Source organism: Equus asinus, chromosome 21, assembly GCF_041296235.1.
Source record: "Equus asinus isolate D_3611 breed Donkey chromosome 21, EquAss-T2T_v2, whole genome shotgun sequence".
Classification (NCBI taxonomy): Eukaryota; Metazoa; Chordata; class Mammalia; order Perissodactyla; family Equidae; genus Equus; species Equus asinus.
The window spans coordinates 63162426-63183061 of record NC_091810.1 but is presented as its reverse complement, the minus strand read 5'-3'; the positions used below and the strand labels follow the sequence as shown (position 1 = coordinate 63183061).

Here is a 20636-nt window from a genome sequence, read left to right as displayed (position 1 = left end):
TTTTTTTTTTTTTTTTTTTAATGTTATGATAGATTACAACCTTGTGAGATTTCAGTTGTACATTTTTGTTAGTCATGTTGTGGGTACACCACTTCCCCCTCCGTACCCTCCCCCCACCCCCCCTTTTCCCTGGTAACCACCGATCAGATCTCCTTCTCAATATACTAATTTCCACCTATGAGTGGAGTCATATAGAGTTCGTCTTTCTCTGACTGACTTATTTCGCTTAACATAATGCCCTCGAGATCCATCCACGTTGTTGTGAATGGGCCAATTTCGTCTTTTTTTTTGGCTGAGTAGTATTCCATTGTGTATATATACCACATCTTCTTTATCCAATCATCAGTTTCTGGGCATGTAGGCTGGTTCCACGTCTTGGCTATTGTAAATAATGCTGTGATGAACATAGGGGTGCAACGGACTCTTGAGATATCTGATATCAGGTTCTTAGGATAGATGCCCAGTAATGGGATGGCTGGGTCATAGGGTATTTCTATTTTTAACTTTTTGAGAAATCTCCATACTGTTTTCCATAGTGGCTGTACCAGTTTGCATTCCCACCAACAGTGTATGACGGTTCCTCTTTCTCCACAACCTCTCCAACATTTGTCGTTCTTGGTTTTGGATGTTTTTGCCAATCTAATGGGGGTAAGGTGATATCTTAGTGTAGTTTTGATTTGCATTTCCCTGATGATTAGCGATGATGAACATCTTTTCATGTGTCTATTGGCCATATTCATCTCTTCTTTTGAGAAATGTCTGTTCATGTCCTCTGCCCATTTTTTGATCGGGTTGTTTGTTTTTTTGTTGTTAAGCAGTGTGAGTTCTTTGTATATTATGGAGATTAACCCTTTGTCGGATAAGTGGCTTGTAAATATTTTTTCCCAATTAGTGAGCTGTTTTTTTGTTTCAATTCTGTTTTCCCTTGCCTTGAAGAAGCTCTTTAGTCTGATGAAGTCCCATTTGTTTATTCTTTCTATTGTTTCCCTCAACTGAGGAGTTACAGTGTCCGAAAAGATTCTTTTGAAACTGATGTCAAAGAGTGTACTGCCTATATTCTCTTCGAAAAGACTTATTGTCTCAGGCCTAATCTTTAGGTCTTTGATCCATTTTGAGTTTATTTTGGTGTGTGGTGAAAAAGACTGGTCAATTTTCAATCTTTTGCATGTGGCTGTCCAGTTTTCCCAGCACCATTTGTTGAAGAGACTTTCTTTTCTCCATTGTAGGCCCTCTGCTCCTTTGTCGAAGATTAGCTGTCCATAGATGTGTGGTTTTATCTCTGGGCTTTCAATTCTGTTCCATTGATCTGTGGACCTGTTTTTGTACCAGTACCATGCTGTTTTGATCACTGTAGCTTTGTAGTATGTTTTGAAATCGGGGATTGTGATTCCGCCGGCTTTGTTTTTCTTGCTCAGGATTGCTTTAGCAATTCGCGGTCTTTTGTTGCCCCATATGAATTTTAGGATTCTTTGTTCAATTTCTGTGAAGAATGTTCTTGGGATTCTGATTGGGATAGCATTGAATCTGTATATTGCTTTAGGTAGTATGGACATTTTAACTATGTTTATTCTTCCAATCCATGTGCAAGGAATGTTTTTCCATCTCTTTATGTCATCGCCTATTTCTTTCAAGAAAGTCTTGTAGTTTTCATTGTATAGATCCTTCACTTCCTTGGTTAAGTTTATCCCAAGGTATTTTATTCTTTTCGTTGCGATTGTGAATGGGATAGAGTTCTTGAGTTCTTTTTCTGTTAGTTTATTGTTAGTGTATAGAAATGCTACTGATTTATGCACGTTAATTTTATACCCTGCTACTTTGCTGTAGTTGTTGATTATTTCTAATAGTTTTTCTGTGGATTCTTTGGGGTTTTCTATGTATAGGATCATGTCGTCTGCAAACAACGAGAGTTTTACTTCTTCGTTACCTATTTGGATTCCTTTTATTTCTTTTTCCTGCTGAATTGCTCTGGCCAGCACCTCCAGTACTATGTTGAATAGGAGTGGTGAAAGTGGGCACCCTTGTCTTGTTCCTGTCCTCAGAGGGATGGCTTTCAGCTTTTGTCCATTGAGTATGATGTTGGCTGTGGGTCTATCATATATGGCCTTTATTATGTTGAGGTACTTTCCTTCTATACCCATTTTACTGAGGGTTTTTATCATAAATGGGTGTTGAATCTTGTGGAATGCTTTCTCTGCATCTATTGAGATGATCATGTGGTTTTTGCTTTTCATTTTGTTGATGTAGTGTATCACGTTGATTGACTTGCGGATGTTGAACCATCCCTGTGTCCCTGGTATAAATCCCACTTGATCATGGTGTATAATCTTTTTGATGTATTGCTGTAATCGGTTTGCCAAAATTTTGTTGAGGATTTTTGCATCTATGTTCATCAGTGATATTGGCCTGTAGTTCTCCTTCTTTGTGTTGTCCTTGTCAGGTTTGGGGATCAGAGTGATGTTGGCTTCATAGAATGTGTTAGGGAGTTCTCCATCTTTCTCAATTTTCTGGAACAGTTTGAGGAGAATAGGTATTAAGTCTTCTTTGAATGTTTGGTAGAATTCTCCAGAGAAGCCGTCTGGTCCTGGACTCTTGTTTTTGGGGAGGTTTTTGATTACCGTTTCTATTTCCTTACTTGTGATTGGTCTATTCAGATTCTCCATTTCTTCCTGATTCAGTTTGGGGAGATTGTAGGAGTCTAGGAATTTGTCCATTTCTTCCAGGTTGTTCAATTTGTTGGCATATAGTTTTTCATAGTATTCTCTTATGATCTCTTGTATTTCATTGGTATCTGTTGTGATTTCTCCTCTGTCATTCCTGATTTTATTAATTTGCGCTTTCTCTCTTCTTTTCTTGGTGAGTCTGGCTAGGGGTTTGTCAATTTTGTTAATTCTTTCGAAGAACCAACTCTTTGTTTCATTGATCCTTTCTATTGTCTTTTTTGTTTCAATATCGTTTATTTCTGCTCTTATTTTTATTATTTCCCTCCTTCTACTGACTCTGGGCTTTGTTTGTTCTTCTTTTTCTAGTTCTGTTAGGTGTCGTTTGAGGTTGCTTACGTGAGCTTTTTCTTCTTTAGTGAGGTGAGCCTGTATTGCAATGAATTTCCCTCTTAGGACTGCTTTTGCTGCATCCCAAATGATTTGGTATGTCGTGTTCTCATTTTCATTTGTCTCCAGATAATATTTGATTTCTTCTTTAATTTCTTCAATGATCCATTGTTTGTTGAGAAGCGTGTTGTTTAGTCTCCACATTTTTGCACCTTTCTCTGCTTTTTTCTTGTAGTTGATTTCTAGTTTAATAGCGTTATGATCAGAAAAGATGCTTGATATTATTTCAACTCTCTTGTATTTATTGATGTTTGCTTTGGTTCCCAAAATATGGTCAATCCTTGAGAATGTTCCATGTGCACTTGAGAAGAATGTGTAACCTGCTGTTTTTGGATGAAGTGTTCTATATATATCTATTAAGTCCATCTGGTCTAATTTTTCATTTAATTCTATAATTTCCTTGTTGATTTTCTGTCTGGATGTTCTGTCCATTGGTGTTAATGGTGTGTTGAGGTCCCCTACTATTATTGTATTGTTGTTGATGTCTTCCTTTAATTCTATTAAGAGTTGCTTTACAAATTTTGGTGCTCCTGTGTTGGGTGCGTATATATTTATAAGTGTTATGTCTTCTTGGTGGAGAGTCCCTTTTATCATTATATACTGTCCCTCTTTATCTTTCTTTATCTGTTTTGCTTTGAAATCTACCTTGTCTGATATTAGTATAGCGACACCTGCTTTCTTTTGTTCATTATTAGCTTGGAGTATTGTTCTCCATCCCTTCACTCTGAGTCTGTGTTTGTCTTTGGGGCTGAGGTGTGTTTCCTGGAGGCAGCATATTGTTGGATCTTGTTCTTTGATCCATCCTGCCACTCTGTGTCTTTTGATTGGGGAGTTCAATCCATTTACATTTAGAGTGATTATTGAGACGTGGGAGCCTACCACTCCCATTTTGTGTCTTGTTTTCCGGTTTTCTTCAGTTTCCTTTGTTTCTCGTCCCATGGTTTAATCTGTTCTGATGTAGAGCTGCTACTCTCTGTTGTTGTCCTTCTACTTATCTCCTCTGCTCTTGGTTTTGTAGCCCCTTTCCTTTTTTGGATTTTTCAGGAATGAGGGTTTTCCTGAGGATTTCCTGAAGAGGAGGTTTTGTGGCAATGAACTCCCTTAATTTTTGTTTATCTGGGAAAGTTTTTATTTCTCCATCGTATTTGAAGGATATTTTCGCTGGGTAGAGAATTCTCGGCTGTAGATTTTTGTCCTTCAGATTTTTGAATATATCATTCCACTCTCTTCTAGCCTGTAAAGTTTCTGCTGAGAAATCTGCTGATAGCCTGATGGGGGTTCCTTTGTAGGTTAGTTTCTTTTGCCTGGCTGTCCTTAATATTTTCTCCTTGTCATTGACTTTTGCTAGCTTCACTACTATATGCCGTGGAGTTGGTCTTCTTGCATTGATAAAGTTTGGAGATCTATTGGCTTCTGTCACCTGAAGATCCATCTCTCTCACCAGATTTGGGAAGTTCTCAGACATTATTTCTTTGAATAGGTTTTCTGCCCCTTTCTCCTTCTCTTCTCCCTCTGGTATACCTATAATCCTTACGTTGCATCTCCTAATTGTGTCTGATAATGCTCGGAGAGTTTCTTCATTTCTTTTAAGTCTTGCTTCTCTCTCCTCCTCTGCCTGCAACAATTCTATATTGCCATCTTCCAAATTGCTAATTCTTTCCTCCATATTATCGGCCCTACTGTTCAGAGCATCTAGATTTTTCTTAATCTCCTCTATTGTGTTCTTCATTTCCAATATTTCTGTTTGGTTCTTCTTTATCGTATCAAACTCTTTTGTGACATAGCTCCTGAACTCGTTGAGTTGTCGGTCAGAATTCTCTCTTAACTCATTGAGAATCTTAATGATGGCTGTTTTGAAGTCATCATCATTTAGGTTATATATCTCATTTTCTTTGGGATTGTTTTCTGTGTATTTGTTACTTTCTTTCTGTTCTGGAGATTTAATGTATTTTTTCATATTGCTTGATGTTGTTGATTTGTGCCTCCGCATGGAGATAGAGTTTAGTTGCTCCTTTCACTTGTTTCAGCTGCTGCGGTGGGGGGAGCAGCTGTTTATACTTCACCAACCAGGAACCCTGTCCGTAGTTGCTAACTGGGCCTGGGCCCCTCTTCGTAGCCACAGTGGCCCTTTGGATTCCCCCCTCTGCCGTGGGGGCCGTCACAGGGGGGCTTCAGGCTGCAGGTGCCTACTGTTGCAGCCCACCTAGATGTGCTCTCTCCTTGGGGTCTGCAACGGTGTTATGGGCTTTTCCAGCGGCCAGGGGTGGGATCACTTATATTTGTCGCTCCGTTGCTGTCGGCACCCACCAAATCTCACTTGTCCTCTATGGGTCGCAGGAGAGCTATTGGCATCTTCTACAGTCTGTGGTTAGTGCACCTAGCTATGCTGCTTTTGCCCTGGGGTCTTCCAGCCTTGTGGCTGGCAGCTGGGTGCCTTCTACTGGTGCTGTGCAGAGGCTTTCCCTAAGGCTGCTGTGAGCCTGTAGGGTTTCCCCCTAGGCTACTAAGCTGGGTCTCTGGAACTCTCTCCAGCCCCAGTCCTCTCCGAGATCTCCGGCAATCCCTAGCCTCACAGAGCGGGCAACAGCAGCTGGGGGTCGCCCCGCCCTCTGGGATTCTCTCCGGGCCTCTGCCGGGAGCCCTGAATGCTTAGCGTGGCCCCTCTGCTAACGGCAGACAGAGAGTTTTGTCTGCTGCCCGGGCGGAGCTCCGGCGCTTCCCCTCCGGGTCGCAGAACCGGCCTTTGAAAGTTCCCCCCGCCCCGGTCCTCTCCAAGATCTCTGGCAATCCCTAGCCCCACGGGGCAGGCAACGGCAGCTGGGGGTCGCCCCGCCCTCAGGGTTTCTCTCCGGGCCTCTGCCGGGAGCCCTGAATGCTGGGCGTGGCCCCTCTGCTAATGGCAGACAGAGAGTTTTGTCTGCTGCCTGGCAGAACTCCGGCGCTTCCCCCCCCCCCCCCCCCCCGGGTCGCAGAACCGGCCTTTGAAAGTTCCCCCAGCCCCGGTCCTCTCCGAGATCTCTGGCAATCCCTAGCCCCACAGGGCGGGCAACAGCAGCTGGGGGTCGCCCCGCCCTCTGGGATTCTCTCCGGGCCTCTCCCGGAGCCGTGAATGCTCAGCGTGGCCCCTCTGCTAACGGCAGACAGAGAGTTTTGTCTGCTGCCCGGGCGGAGCTCCGGCGCTTCCCCTCCGGGTCGCAGAACCGGCCTTTGAAAGTTCCCCCCGCCCCGGTCCTCTCCGAGATCTCCGGCAATCCCTAGTCCCATGGGGCGGGCAACGGCAGCTGGGAGACCTCCGTGCCCTCTGTGTCTCTCTCTGGGACCCTCCGGGCGCCCCTAGCACCAGGCTGGGTCTCCCCACCAATGGCGGGGAGCGACTCTCCCCGCGGGCTCAGGTGTGCAACTCCAAAGTTTCCCTCTGCGTTTAGGAGTAATTGCGGGGGGTTTAGGTAGGGTTCTGGTCACCTGTTTCCACCGTCACTCCTCTGTTGTGTTCTCGCTCCTGCCCTAGATGTGTGTGGATCCTCTGGGGGCGTCCGTTGGAAGAAAGCCGCTTGCGGGTACTAGGCTGCCCGTCGGGGTCGGAGAGTTTTCACCTATTTCCACATCCTCCCGGAGGAAAGTCCATCCGCCTTCCGATGTATAGTCGCGTGGGTGTCTCAGACGTCCTGAGATGCTGTCTGGATATCCTTTGTCAAGCGATAAGTGTCCAAATAATTGTAGACTCGAAGGGCGAGAGATAAAGAGGACTACTCACGGCGCCATCTTGGATCTTCCCTTACCTGGAACTCTTTAATCCATTTTAAAGATTTTATTTTTTCCTTTTTCTCCCCAAAGCACCCTGGTACATAGTTGTGTATTTTTAGTTGTGGGTCCTTCTAGTTGTGGCATGTGGGATGCCACCTCAGCATGGCTTGATGAGTGGTGGCATGTCTGCGCCCAGGATCCGAACTGGTGAAACCCCAGACCACTGAAGCGGAGAGCGCCAACTTAACCACTCGGCCACGGGGCTGGCCCCTTGAGTTAATTTTTGTGTATGGAGAAAGATAATGGTCTACTTTGATTCTTTTGCTTGTGGCTGTCCAGTTTTCCCAACACCGTTTATTGACGAGACTTTCCTATCTCCATTATATCTTCTTAGCTCCTTTGTTGAAGATTAGCTGTCCGTAGGTGTGTTGTTTTATTTCCAGGCATTCACTTCTGTTCCATTGATCTGTGTGCCTGTTTTTGTACCAGTTCTGTGCTGTTTTGATTACTGTAGCTTTGTAGTATATTTTGAAGTCATGGACTGTGATGCCTCCAGCTTTATTCTTTTTTCTCAGCATTGCTTTTGCTATTCGGGGTCTTTTGTTGTTCCATATAAATTTTAGAATCCTTTGTTCTGTTTCTGTGAAGAAAGTCATTTGGTTTCTGATTGAGATTGCATTGAATTTGTAGATTGCTTTAGGTAATGTGGACATTTTATCTACGTTTATTCTTCCAATCCATGATTATGGGATATCTTTCCATTTCTTTATGTCTTCTTTGATTTCTTTCAATAACGTCTTACAGTTTTCAGTGTATAGGTCTTTCATCTCCTTGGTTAAATTTATTACTAGATATTTTATTCTTTTTGTTGCGATTGTAAATAGGATTGTATTCTTAACTTTTCTTTCTACTAGTATGTTATTAATGTATAGAAATGCAACTGAGTTTTGTAGGTTGATTTTGTACCCTACAAGTTTCCTCTAGTTGTTGATTATTTCTAATAGTTTTCTGGTGGATTCTTTAGGGTCTTCTATATATAGAATCATGTTGTCCACAAATAGTGAGAGTTTTATTTCTTCCTTTCCAGTTCGAATACCTTTTATTTCTTTTTCTCGCCTAATTTCTCTGACCAAAACCTCTGATACTATGTTGAATAAGAGTGGTGAGAGTTGGTACCCTTGTCTTGTTACTGTTCTCAGACGGGTGGCTTTTCAGTTTTTTTCACCATTAAGTGTGATGTTGGCTGTGGGTTTATCATATATGGCCTTTATTATGTTGAGGTACTTTCCTTCTATACCCATTTTATTGAGAGTTTTTATCATAAATAGATGTTGGATGTTGTCAAATACTTTCTCTGTCTCTATTGAAATGATCATGTGACTTTTATTCCTCATCTTGTTAATGTGGTTATATCACATTGATTGATTTGCGGATGTTGAACCATCCCTGCATCCCTGGTATAAATCCCATTTGGTCATGGTGTGTGATCCTTTTAATGTATTGCTATATTCGATTTGCCAATATTTTGCTGAGGATTTTTCATCTATGTTCATCAGCATATTGGCCTGTAACTTTCCTTCCTTGTGTTGTCCTTGTCTGGTTTTGGTATCAGGGTAATATTGGCCCCTTAGAATGAGTCAGGGAGTGTTCATCTTCTTCAGTTTTTTGGAATAGCTTGAGAAGGATAAGTATTAATTCTTTGAATGTTTGGTAGAATTCTCCAGAGAAGCCATCTGTTCCTAGACTTTTGTTTTTGGAAACTTTTTTATTGCTGTTTCTATCTCTACTTGTGATTGGTCTATTCAGATTCTCTGTTTCTTCTTTATTCAGTTTTGAGAGGTTATGTGAGTCTAAGAATTTATCCAGGACTTCCACTCACACGTGAGGTGAGCAGAACCAGAGATAAGACCAGAGGCCAAACTTGGGATATGACAAGATGGCTGGGCTACCCCACAGGATTATCAAGGAAACCCAGCATTTGCTGGCAGAACTAGTTCCCGGCATTAAAGCAGAACCGGATGAAAGCAACACCTGTTATTTTCATGTGGTCATTGCTGGCACCCAGGATTCCCCCTTTGAGGGAGGGACTTTTAAACTTGAACTATTTCTTCCAGAAGAATGCCCAATGGCAGCTCCTAAAGTATGTTTTATGACAAAATTTATCATCCTAATGTAGACAAGTTGGGAAGGATGTGTTTAGATAATTTGAAAGATAAGTGGTCCCCAGCACCGCAGATCTGCACAGTTCTGCTATTGATCCAGGCTTTGTTAAGTGCTCCTAATCCAGATGATCCATTAGCAAATGATGTACCAGAGCATTGGAAGACCAACGAAGCCCAAGCCATAGAAGTAGCTAGAGCATGGACTAGGCCATATGCCATGAATAATATTTAAATTTATCTGATCGTCAGGTGTGTGTCACTTCTCCTGTTCTGCCAAGACTTCTTCCTTGTTTGTTTGCATTTAATGGACACAATCTTAGAAACATTACAGAATAAAAGGCTAGACATCTTCAGCCCTCTGGTGTAAATGCACATTAGCAAATCTATGTCTTGTCCTGATTCACTGTTGTAAAACATGAGCAGAGGCTAGAAGTATCATCTGGATTGTTGCAAAACATGTGAAAGCAGTGGCCACTCTCTGCTTTTATTAATTTTCCCCATCATGGTTTAAGTGTAAAGCATTGTGAATGAAGGTACTTGTCAGGGTTAGCTACAGGGGTGTGGGTGTTTTCTTTATTATGTTTTGGGGGGTTAGTTTTATTTTAATTTAATGGTCTCCTTCCCTCTTTTTATGGTGATCTGATTGCATTGGTTAAAAGCAGCTAACCAGTTCTTTAGTATATGCTCTATAGCCAAGTCTGACTTTATTTAGACACTGTAGATGGACAAGCTTGATTGTTTGAACCAAAATGGGAACATTGAACGAACATCACAGCCCTCACTAATAACATTGTGACTTTGCTGTCACAGTGAATCCTCTCTTCAAGGAAAAGCTTGTGACCATTTTGTATAGCTTATCTGGAAACTTCTGTAAATCTTACATTTTAGTAAAATATTTTTTATTATTCTAAAAAAGAATCTATTGGGGCTGGCCCCATGGCCGAGTGATTGCGTTCATGCACTCCGCATCAGTGGCCCAGGGTTTCTCCAGTTTGGGTTCTGGGCACAGACATGGCATCACTCATTGGACCATGCTGAGGTGGTGTCCCACATAACACAGCCAGAGGCACTCACAACTGGAATATACAACTGTGTGCTGGGGGGCTTTGGGGAGAAGAAGAAAAATAAGAAGTTTGGCAACAGATGTTAGCTCATGTGCCAATCTTTAAAAAAAAAAATGAATTTATCCGTTTCTTCTAGGTTTTCTGATTTGTTGGTGTTTTTTTCATAGTATTATAATCTTTTGTGTTTCTGTGGTATCCATTGTAATTTCTCCTCTTTCATTTTTAATTTTACGTATTTGTACCTTCTCTCTTTTTTTCTTAGTCTGGCTAAGGGTTTGTCAATTTTGTGTATCTTCGCAGAACCAGCTGTTAGTTTCATTGATCCTTTCTATTTTTTAGGTTCTATTTCATTTATTTCTGCTCTAATTTTTATTATTTCCCTCCTTCTGCTCACTTTAGGCTTTATTTGTTGTTCTTCTTCTTCTAGTTTTGTTAGGTGTAGTTTAAGATTACTTATTTAAGCTTTTTCTTGTTTGTTAAGGTGGGCCTGTATTGCTATGAATTTCCCTCTTAGGACCGCTCTTGCTGCATCCCATAGGAGTTGGTATGTTATGTTTTCATTTTCATTTGTCTCCAGGTATTTTTTTATTTCTCCTTTGATTTTTTTCATTGATCCAATGGTTGTTCAATAGCATGTTGTTTAATCTCCGCATATTCATGCCTTTCTTGACCTTTTTCTTGTAGTTGATTTGTTGTTTTATAGCACTGTGGTTGGAAAAGATGCTTGATATGATTTCAGCCTTCTTAAACTTATTGAGGCTTGCCTTGTTTCCCAACATATGGTCTGTCTTTGAGAATATTCCATGTGCACTTGAGAAGAATGTGTATTCTGCTGTTTTTGGACAGAATGTTCTATATTTGTATCTATTAAGTCCATCTGGTCCAGTGTTTCATTTAAGGCCACAGTTGTAAGGTGCGTATATATTCATAAGTGTTATGAAGTGTTCTGAAGTCCTCTTGGTGGAATGTCCCTTTTATCATTATATACTACCCCTCTTTGTCTCTCATTGTCTTTTTTATCTTGAAGTCTGCTTTGTCTAAGTATGGCAACCTGCTTTCTTTTGCTTCCCATTAACTCAGAATACTGTCTTCCGTCCCTTCACTCTGAGCCTGTGTTTGTCTTTAGAGCTGAGATGCATTTCCTGGAGACAGCATATTGTTGCATCTTGTTTTTACTGTTTTTGTTTTTTGGTGGGGAAGATTGGCCCTGAGCTAAGATCTGTTGCCAATCTTCCTCTTTTGCTTGAGGAGGATTGTTGCTGAGCTACATCTGTGCCAGTCTTCCTCTATTTTGTCTGTGGGATGCCACCACAGCATGGCTTGATGAGCAGTGTGTATGTCCACACCAAGGATCCAAACCTGTCAACCCTGGATTGCTGAAGTAGAGTGTGCAAACTTAACTGCTTCACCACCAGGCCGTCCCTTGGGTCTTGTTTTTTAATCCTTCCAGCCACTCTATGTCTTTTTTTTGTTTTGTTTTAGGAAGATTAGCCCTGAGCTAACATCTGCCACCAATCCTCCTCTTTTTTTTCTGTTTCTTTTTTTTGCCAAGGAAGACTGGCCCTGAGCTAACATCGTGCCCATCTTCCTCTACTTTATATGTGGGATGCCTGCCACAACATGGCTTGACAAGTGGTGCATAGGTCCACACCCGGGATCTGAATGGCGAACTTAACTGCTGCACTACCAGGCCAGCCCCTACTCTGTGTCTTTTGATTGGAGAATTCAGTCTGCTTACGTTTAGAGTGATTATCGACATATGAGGGCTTAACACTGCCATTTTATCTCGTTTCTGATTGTTCTGTATTTCCATTGTTTCTTTTCCCTTGTATTTCTGACTGCCATTTCAATTTGGTGGTTTTCTGTGATGTTTTTCTCAGTTTTCTCTTTGTTTATACTTTGCGACTCTGCTCTTATTTTTTGTTTAGTGGTTACCATGTTTAGAGGTTTGTATAAAAGATCTCCTAGATGAGATAGTCCATTTTCTGATAGCCTCTTATCTCCATTAGCCTAAGCAAGTTCCATCCCTCTGCTCTTCCCCTCTGAGTTATTGTTTTCACAAATTATTCTTTTTTGTGTTGTGAATTTGAGTAAATTAAGTGTTTATAGTTATTTTTGATGCTTTCCTTCCCTTTATCTTTTTTGTTACAATTGTTTGCTAACCTGTTCTGATAGAGAGCTGCAATTTTCTCCTTTTTTTTAAGATTTTATTTTTTCCTTTTTCTCCCCAAAGCCCCCTGGTACGTAGTTGTATATTTTTAGTTGTGGGTCCTTCTACTTTTGGCATGTGGGATGCCGACTCAGCTTGGCCTGATGAGCAGTGCCATGTCCACACCCACGATTCGAGCCAGTGAAACCCTGGGCCATTGAAACGGAGCATGCAAACTTAACCACTTAGCCATGGGGCCGGCCCCAAGCTGCAATTTTCTGATTTTGTCCGTCTATTTAGCTCCTTGCTCAAAACTTTGAAAACCTTTGCCTTTTTGTTTCAGGTAGGAGGGCTTCCTTTATCATTTATTATAAGGGAGGGATAGTGGCAATGAGCTCCCTCAGCTTTTGTTTACCTGGGAAAGCTTTTATTTCTCCATTGTATCTGAAGGATAGTTTTGCTGGATAGAGTATTCTTGGCTGCAAGTTTTTGTCTTTCAGTATTCTGAGTATATCATTCCATTCTCTCCTGGCCTGTACACGGTTTCTGCTGAGAAATCCACTGAGAGCCTGATGGAGTTCCTCTGTAGGTTATATTCTTCTGCCTGCTGACCTTAATATTTTTCTTTGTCATTGGCTTTTGCCAGTTTTAATATTGTATGCCTTGGAGAAGGTCTTTCTGTATTGATGTAATTAGGAGTTTGATGGGCTTCCTATAGTTTAAGTCTAGTTTCTTCCCCAGGTTTAGTAACTTCTCGACTATTATTTCTCTGAACAAGCTCTCTGGTCTTTTCTCCCTTTCTTCTCCCTCTGGAATACCTGAAATCCTTATATTGCTTTTCCTAGTTGAGTCAGATATTTCTTGAAGAATTTCATGTTTTAAAAATTTTAGTTCTCTCTTCCCCTCTACCTGAAGCTTTTCTGTATTTCTATTCTCTAATTCACTAATTCTGTCCTCTATAATATCAGTCTATTTTTTATGCTTACTAGATTTTTTCTGTCTCATTAACTGTGTTCTTCATGTCCACAAGTTCTGTTTGGTGGTTTTTTTTAGAGTTTCAGTCTCTTTGGTGAAGTATTCTTTCTGCTCATTAATTTTATTCCAGAGCTCATTGAACTGTCTATTTTCTTATAACTCATTTAGTTTCTTTATGACAGCTATTTTGAATTCTCTCATTTAGGTTGTAATCTTCTGTGGCTTCAGGATTGGTTTCTGGAGATTTGTCATTTTCCTTCTGCTCTGAAGTATTACTGTAGCTCTTCATGGTATTGATGAACTGATCCTTTGCTGGCACATTTGTGGTTTCAGGTTGCAGATTCCACCTGCCACTGCTGGGGGTGCAGGGGGGACAGGAGCTGTGTTTTCTGATCCTTCCCCATGTGCTGTAGTTGTGCTGGTAGGGCCACCCTGAGTTTGCACGGGCTGGCCATAGCTGCTCAGCAGGTTGCACTCATGTGGGCGGGACCTCTGCACTCAGAGGGCGAGTCACTCGTGCAGTGCTGCTGTGCTAGGTGGGGGGGTGCATTTTCTATTGCACAGGTTGGTGCTGTCCTAGTACTTGAGGGCAGTGCAGCTGAGCTGCAGCACTAGGCAGGAGGGGTGCCTATGCAGGGGTGCCTATGCTGCCACTCGGTGGGGATCGTTCCCACAGGCCGGGCTGCCCTCACCCCTGCTTTGAGTTGCACTGGGCCACTGTGTGAGGATCTGAGACCTGCATCACTGCTGCCAGGGCGGGGCGGGTTCACCTAGTTCCACTGCTTTCTGGGGATCCAGTCCAACCACCTTCAGATGTGTGGCTGCCTGGATCTCTCAGGCATCCTGTTATGCTGTGTAGGGAATCCTCTGTTGGTTAAAGAATGTCTGTTTAGTTATAACTTAGAGGGGAAGGACACAGGGGACCACTCAGTCTGCCATGGTGCTGACATCACTCCTCTTTTTGTATTTTAATACCAGCTTAGAAATTGTGTCTGGGGCATAAGGTCCCATGGGCTTTTGCCTTTTGACGTGAGCTCTTTTAAGGAAACGAGATGATAATGTTTTTATGTTTCCCTTTTCTCCCATAAAAGCAGTGAAGAACATAATGCTTTATTTAGAACATTAACTATATCAAAAATCTTGCTTAAAGTTAGGAAGATAATTACTGTTATCCATTCTTACCTCTATTTAGAAAGATTTAACGAATTGCTTGATAGTAGTGGTAAAATGAAAGGTAAAATTTGCAGCTGTCATTTAAGTTCACATCATTGCTGTTTTATGGGGAGGAAGGAGGAAAATCAGTTTGTTTAGGGCATGAAGCTAAACTATTGAAAATCTTTTACACCAGGTTTAAAATGCAAAGGATGAATAAGGTTTTAATTCATTTTGTTTCAGATTCTATTTGGGTACATGCATGGAACACACGTGCAAACATACTCAAACTTTATTCCATTTAGCCCCTCAGTTCAGTGGAGTCACAGAGGATGGAGAAAGGCAATTGTTCCATTATAATTCTCTTAGGTATTCTGTTTGTTCTGAGTACCCATTTTTAATTCTGCTAGATTTTTATTTTAGGTGGTTTTATTGTCATAGTTTCCTCTCAGAGGCCCACTAACACCCAAACACTGAAATGATCCCTCAGACTAAAAAGATAATATGCTATGAGAAGATTTTGCTTAGGATTGCCTTCATGCCGATTTCAAGATTGATATTATCAGCTTCTAAAATGGAGTCAAGAGCAGGTCATGTAGTTGACCAGTTAACAGTTATGATAATATGATGTGCATCAACCGTAAAATGTGTCTGTGGACAAATTTATTTGTGTTTTTTCTCAGGTGAATGCTTACGATGCATGTTCTGGAATAATCTTGGTTGCATCCATTTTGCCATGAGCAAGCACAATTTGGGAATTTTCTACTTTAAAAAGGCTCTACAGGAGAATGACAATGTCTGTGCACAGCTCAGTGCAGGCAACACTGATCCAGGTAAGCCCATTGCTGGGGGACAGTTTGTATTTTACAACTTGAGGAAAGTATGATTTTAAAGAGCAGGCATCTGGTCAAAATGCATGCCGCACGTACCTACATATAATTAACACTGATCCTGCCCAACAAGTTTGACTCTGGGGATTTTTAGTAGATATTGCTACTTTGAATAGCAAGGTGTTAGGAGTAATTATCAAAGAAATTTAAATTGCTTTCACTTTTTCATGGATTTGAAAATCAGTAATCCCACATGGTAATGTTATAAAGCAAGATAGTTTGCTAAGATTTCTTGACTGTGCCAAACTAGTTTTATTATAGCTTCTTTTCAAGGTTTCACATGCTGTACTGTCAGCAGCATCTGACAATCTTAAAGTAAATTCCTGAAGTTTATTCCTTTCCTATTCATATTATATGAATCCTTAATCTGAAATGCTTAAAATCAAATAATTGTTTAACTTTTTAAAATATAAAAAAACTATTTAATTGATGAAAAGTGTATCCAAGATCACAGGTAGTCTTATTTTATTATAGACTGTGAAACTTTGAATAAGTGAGTGAGTGAACCATAGTCATTGTAGGTATAGTACATTAATTTTTATTTCCATAGTAAAGTCCCTAACACCCTAAGATTAACTGAATACTTCTGGTCAAGAAAGCACGTGACAATAAATTGGTTAACCAAACCGAAACTAAAAAAGAATGGGATCTTTTTACAGGCTCTAAAAATGTGGACAAGTAGTGTAAGGTTGAAAAGGAGTAAGAGGGGGTCCTGCCTCTCTCGTTTTTTTGCTGTGGGAGATTTTGCGCTGAGCTAACATCAAATGCCAATCCTTCTTTTTTTTTTTTTTTTAAACTTACTTGAGGAAGATTAGCCTTGAGCTAATATTTATGCCAATCTTCCCATATTTTTTGTATGTGGGACCCCTCCACAGCATGGCTGGTGAGTGGAGTAGGTCCGTGCCCAGGATCCGAAACTGTGAACCTGGGCCAACAAAGCAGAGTGTGCAGAACTTGAACCACTCAGCCACCTGGCCAGGTCCTCTTGTCTCTTTTCTTTGCCTTCCTGGAACATTGTTGCCTCAGGAGCTGGCAAATGAGAAGAAACATCACTGACCTCATCAGCACAGGCAACTGAGATGACTTTGGAGAATATCTGTGGGGTTGGGTTTGGAGATCATCATAGTGAGAGCTATTACAACTTCAATTTGGTGTCACTGGTATTAAACAAGGTAGTGTTTAATTACTTAGTGGAATAGATGTCTTCAGTGTAACTGTTATTTTAAATCTAATGATTTATTCTCAACTGATTTTTACCATTAGGCAAAAAATTTTCAGGAAGACCCATGTGTACATTACTAACCAACAAGAGGTATGAGTTGCTGTATAACTGTGGAATTCAGCTTCTTCACATTGGACGGCCTCTTGCTGCCTTTGAGTGTCTGATTGAAGCTGTTCAGGTTTATCATGCAAATCCCCGCCTCTGGCTACGGCTGGCTGAATGCTGCATTGCTGCCAATAAGGGGGTGAGTGCTACTTGGGTATCTTTTTGAACCCACACCCTCCCCCCTACTGTTACATGGAAAGCAAAAAATACTTGAAAACATGCAAGACCTCATCCTTTTTGAATTTATAAAGATAGTCTTCTGTTCGTTAACAGTTAAACAAAGAAAATCAGATTCATAGTCATTTGTTAACGTTGTGGTTCTTGGTAAGTACGGCAACATGTATCAGCAGTCACATTAAGAGTTGAAGCCAGTAAGACGGTCGTATCTGTTGGAACAGCGGTCTGCTAGCTGCTGGGGCACCAGCCATGCCATCTGCTGGCTTGAGAATGCTGTGTGCACCAGGGGATTGGAGAAGGACTGATGAGAACATCATGAGTGTGGAAAGAACTGCATTACACTGCGTTTCCTTCAGTGCCTGGGGGCTTTACTCTTGATTCAGTAAGTGGTTTCGAGTTCATGGATTACCAGGCTGTTTCTATCTGACACATTTGTCTACAGTGGCTGAGAAATAGGTCCGTTTACATCCGTGTCCATGCCTAGATTGTCTCCAAATAGCAGTTGGTGGAAGCCTTTTGAACCTCAAGTCAGGAGTAGTCATTGGGATGTAGGGTAGTGACAGGTTGTATCATTGGAATTACCAGACGTCTGTCCCACCCCATTTCCTACCCACCCTGCCCTTGTGTGCTCTTTGGGTCTGTGGAGACTGGGGAGTATGGCTTGAGATTTTGCCTGCCATGCCTGCCGTAGGTGACGTAAGACGTTTAGACTCACCTGCTGCTAAACAGCACTTCCTGAGAAACAACTGCAAGAACAAGGCTTTATGCCTGCAGTTCGAGTACACCACTGGGGAGCAGATGAGTGCTGTCTTTGAAAGGCTGTAATGGTTTATTTCATTGTACTTTTCCTTTTAAAGGACGACTTTCTTATTGGATAATTCTAACGTTAACTGACAATTCTAGGCAGAATTTACACTTTTTTTTAAATAAAAGGATCTCTAGAAATTGCTATTCTCTTTAATCCATTCACGATTTTAAATGTTGAAAGACTATCTTTTGTACAGTTATTGGAAACCAGAGAATTCCATCTTCCTGGGAGTGGAGACATAATAGTAAGGTTTCATATTTTTTTTCCAAGTTGTTTTTAGAAATAGTACTTTTAGGATCATCTTTGTTCTATGGATTTTGTTTGGAGGTTTTTCTCCCCATTTTCTTCTGGAAAGTTCTAAATTTGTAATTTTTAAAAAATGGTAAAGGTGACTTGGTTGCCATAACTTGATAGGTACCAGGACACTCATAATCTTGCTACCAATAGGAAATTTGCCCAAATAATTGTATTTGTCCATGCTTCTCGTCCTTCTAAAAAGGATGTGAGATGACCTAAAAGGCAGTGAAAACAACCCAAAAACACTCTCAAATAGAATCAGCAAAATCCCAATAAGAGAAATTATAAACTTCAAATAAAATTCCGTGAAATTTCTTTTATTTAGTCAGGACAGAAGGGGTGCTAAACAAAGTAGTTTGTACCTTCAGAAATAAATTTATTTTTTAGTAAAAACCAACTTAATTGTTAAATTGGTGATGCTGAGGACGTTATTTTGCCCTGTTTACCTGATGTTGCTTCAGACCTCTTTTGGCAGAAGCAGGGCTTATGCTTACCTGGGTAGTGTATAATATATGAGAAAAGATCCACTGTGTACACACAGACTCAATGATGGAGAGAATATTTAACCAATTTAAGAGGAATCTATTAAAAATAAAAACATAAAATGTACCATTTACTTTTCTGGAAATGTGCCATTTATTTTTCTGAGTTCCTAAACTAAGATTTGTTGAGTGCTGTTACTGAAAAGGCGTTATAAAATAATGGATATTTTAATTTCATGAGATTCTGTTACATTGACTGATCTGGCACACTTTCTGGCTGTTGGTGTATTATTGAATACACCAATGATTTATTATGATTTACTATTTTGGATTTTTAGTGTCATCCATCATTGTTGTAGTCTGTTGCATCTCCAGATCTAGCTGTCTGGTCAGCTTGCATGGCCTTAAGGATCAGGGAACAGGGTATGGATGAATCGTTATAAATGTATCACCACTACTAGGAAAAGAAGTCAGAGTGGAAGTCCTTCCAGTAATGGTTCAGACTATCCACTTTTTCTTACTTTTCATTAATATTGCTTGGCTGCCTCCTAGACACAAAATTTGTTCTAGTCAGACCAGTTTTGTATGTTTTAAGCATACTTTCTTTTTAAAATGAATATGCAAGTGAATCCTTGTTTTATTAAAAGTCATAGGTAGAAGTGCAACTATAGTAAAGTTACATTAGGGAGCAGTAAGTAACAGTACAGAAACATTGGGTTTAGAGAAGGGCTTTTTGCAGGGCAGAATTTACCTCTGCAAGTTGATATGGATTGGCTCCAGGTTGTTCCCGTATCTGAGAATATGGATAACTTTAAAGATGACTAGTTGGGACTCTCTACCTGCAAGTAAATCAGAGGCAGAGTGAAGGGGAAAGATAAATGAAATTGGCGCCATCAAGCTCCTATAGTGAGATAATGTAGCCTAGTGAAATATCCTAAAATACTATATATATATTAAATATACACATGTAAGTAGCTTTTCCTATTTTCAGTTTAATGTTTACAGGGTTTTGGGGTTTTAATTTCCTAGAAGGGAAGAATTCTGCCCATGTAAATCTTAATGTATATGGCTTGTTAGAGTTTATATGTTGTTGACGATTTAATTAATACTTTAAGAAGAAAAAGATCTGTGTTTTAGCAAGTGGAGCTGCTTCTCTTTGCTTTTTCGCTGTGTTTTTGTGGCTCTCTTATTTTCCTCACTCTGATGTCAGAGTGCCCGTAATATGCAGCATGGTGCCTGGGGTGTAGAATGTTCTAAATAAATCATCCTAAATAAATGTTTGAGTCATTCTTAAATTGCCTTTTTTCCTTAGAATTACCTCAAACCTCATATTAATAAAATATAGCATATGTCACAGACTTTCAGCCCCATGTACTCTTTAATTCAATACTGAACATATTTTCTTTATCACGAAAAACTTCACATTGATGGATCTTAGAACTTTCTTAGAGTAATTGGGAAGGTATTAGATCATTTTTCATATCTTGTCTTACAATTCCATTAAATTAATAGGAAATTATGTGTATTTTATAGACTTCTGAACAAGAAACCAAAGGTCTTCCAAGTAAAAAAGGAATTGTACAGTCTATTGTTGGTCAAGGCTATCATCGTAAAATAGTCCTGGCATCACAGTCCATCCAGAATACTGTGTATAAGTAAGTATTTTGCAAAGAAAAAGTGTTTATATTTAATAGTATTTCACATAATGTTTCTTATGTATAAAAATATTCTTAAGACTTATCATTTCATAGGAGAAACCACTTGTAACCAGGTTTTATTGCTACTTCAGCAAATAGACCCTCATACATAAATCCATAATGAATACTATCTGACAAGTGATTTTGGTTTATTACATCCATGGGTGCCGAACTTGTTGATGGCCTAAGAAACCCTGGTCTAATCAGTGCCATTATTCAGAATGTCCAAAAGAGGGCATCTTGATGTTTTCTTTGTATATAGTTTATCATTGATACTTTTCATTTAGGTATTTTCCCATAGTCCCTAAAGCTAATTCTTAGTATTAGGAGAAAAAAAGTACTAATACATAAAGCAACCAAAGCGATATAAAGCTGTCACATGTAGAACCTTCAGTTGAACAACTTTTGAATATGGACATCTTTATCTTGTGTAAAGATTCCAATTTGGAGTTGCTATTATTTCTATAATAGTAGGCTTTGTAAAAAATTTGCTGTTTTTTTTTCTTTTCCAAAAAAATATAATTGTTCACTACCATTTAAAAGTTTTTCCAAAGTTTTTTTTGTTTTTTTGAGGAAGATTGCCCTGAGCTAACATCTGCTGCCAA

The 20636-nt window shown here is 40.2% G+C and overlaps 1 protein-coding gene and 1 pseudogene across 7 annotated transcripts in view; both read left to right on the top strand.

Moving 5' to 3' along the window:
- CNOT10 (CCR4-NOT transcription complex subunit 10) overlaps positions 1–20636 on the top strand; it is an 84781-nt gene that overhangs the window by 38733 nt on the left and 25412 nt on the right. For all 7 annotated transcript variants that reach the window (XR_011496291.1, XR_011496292.1, XR_011496290.1 and 4 more), the window contains exons 9-11: positions 15037–15186; positions 16507–16709; positions 19868–19989. Coding sequence is in view for 4 of the 7 variants with exons in the window: in XM_044754358.2 (XP_044610293.1) it covers positions 15037–15186; positions 16507–16709; positions 19868–19989 (475 nt within the window). In the remaining 3 variants the exon portion in view is untranslated. The remainder of the gene's footprint in view (positions 1–15036; positions 15187–16506; positions 16710–19867; positions 19990–20636) is intronic.
- LOC106838009 (ubiquitin-conjugating enzyme E2 N-like) lies at positions 8652–9395 on the top strand (annotated as a pseudogene).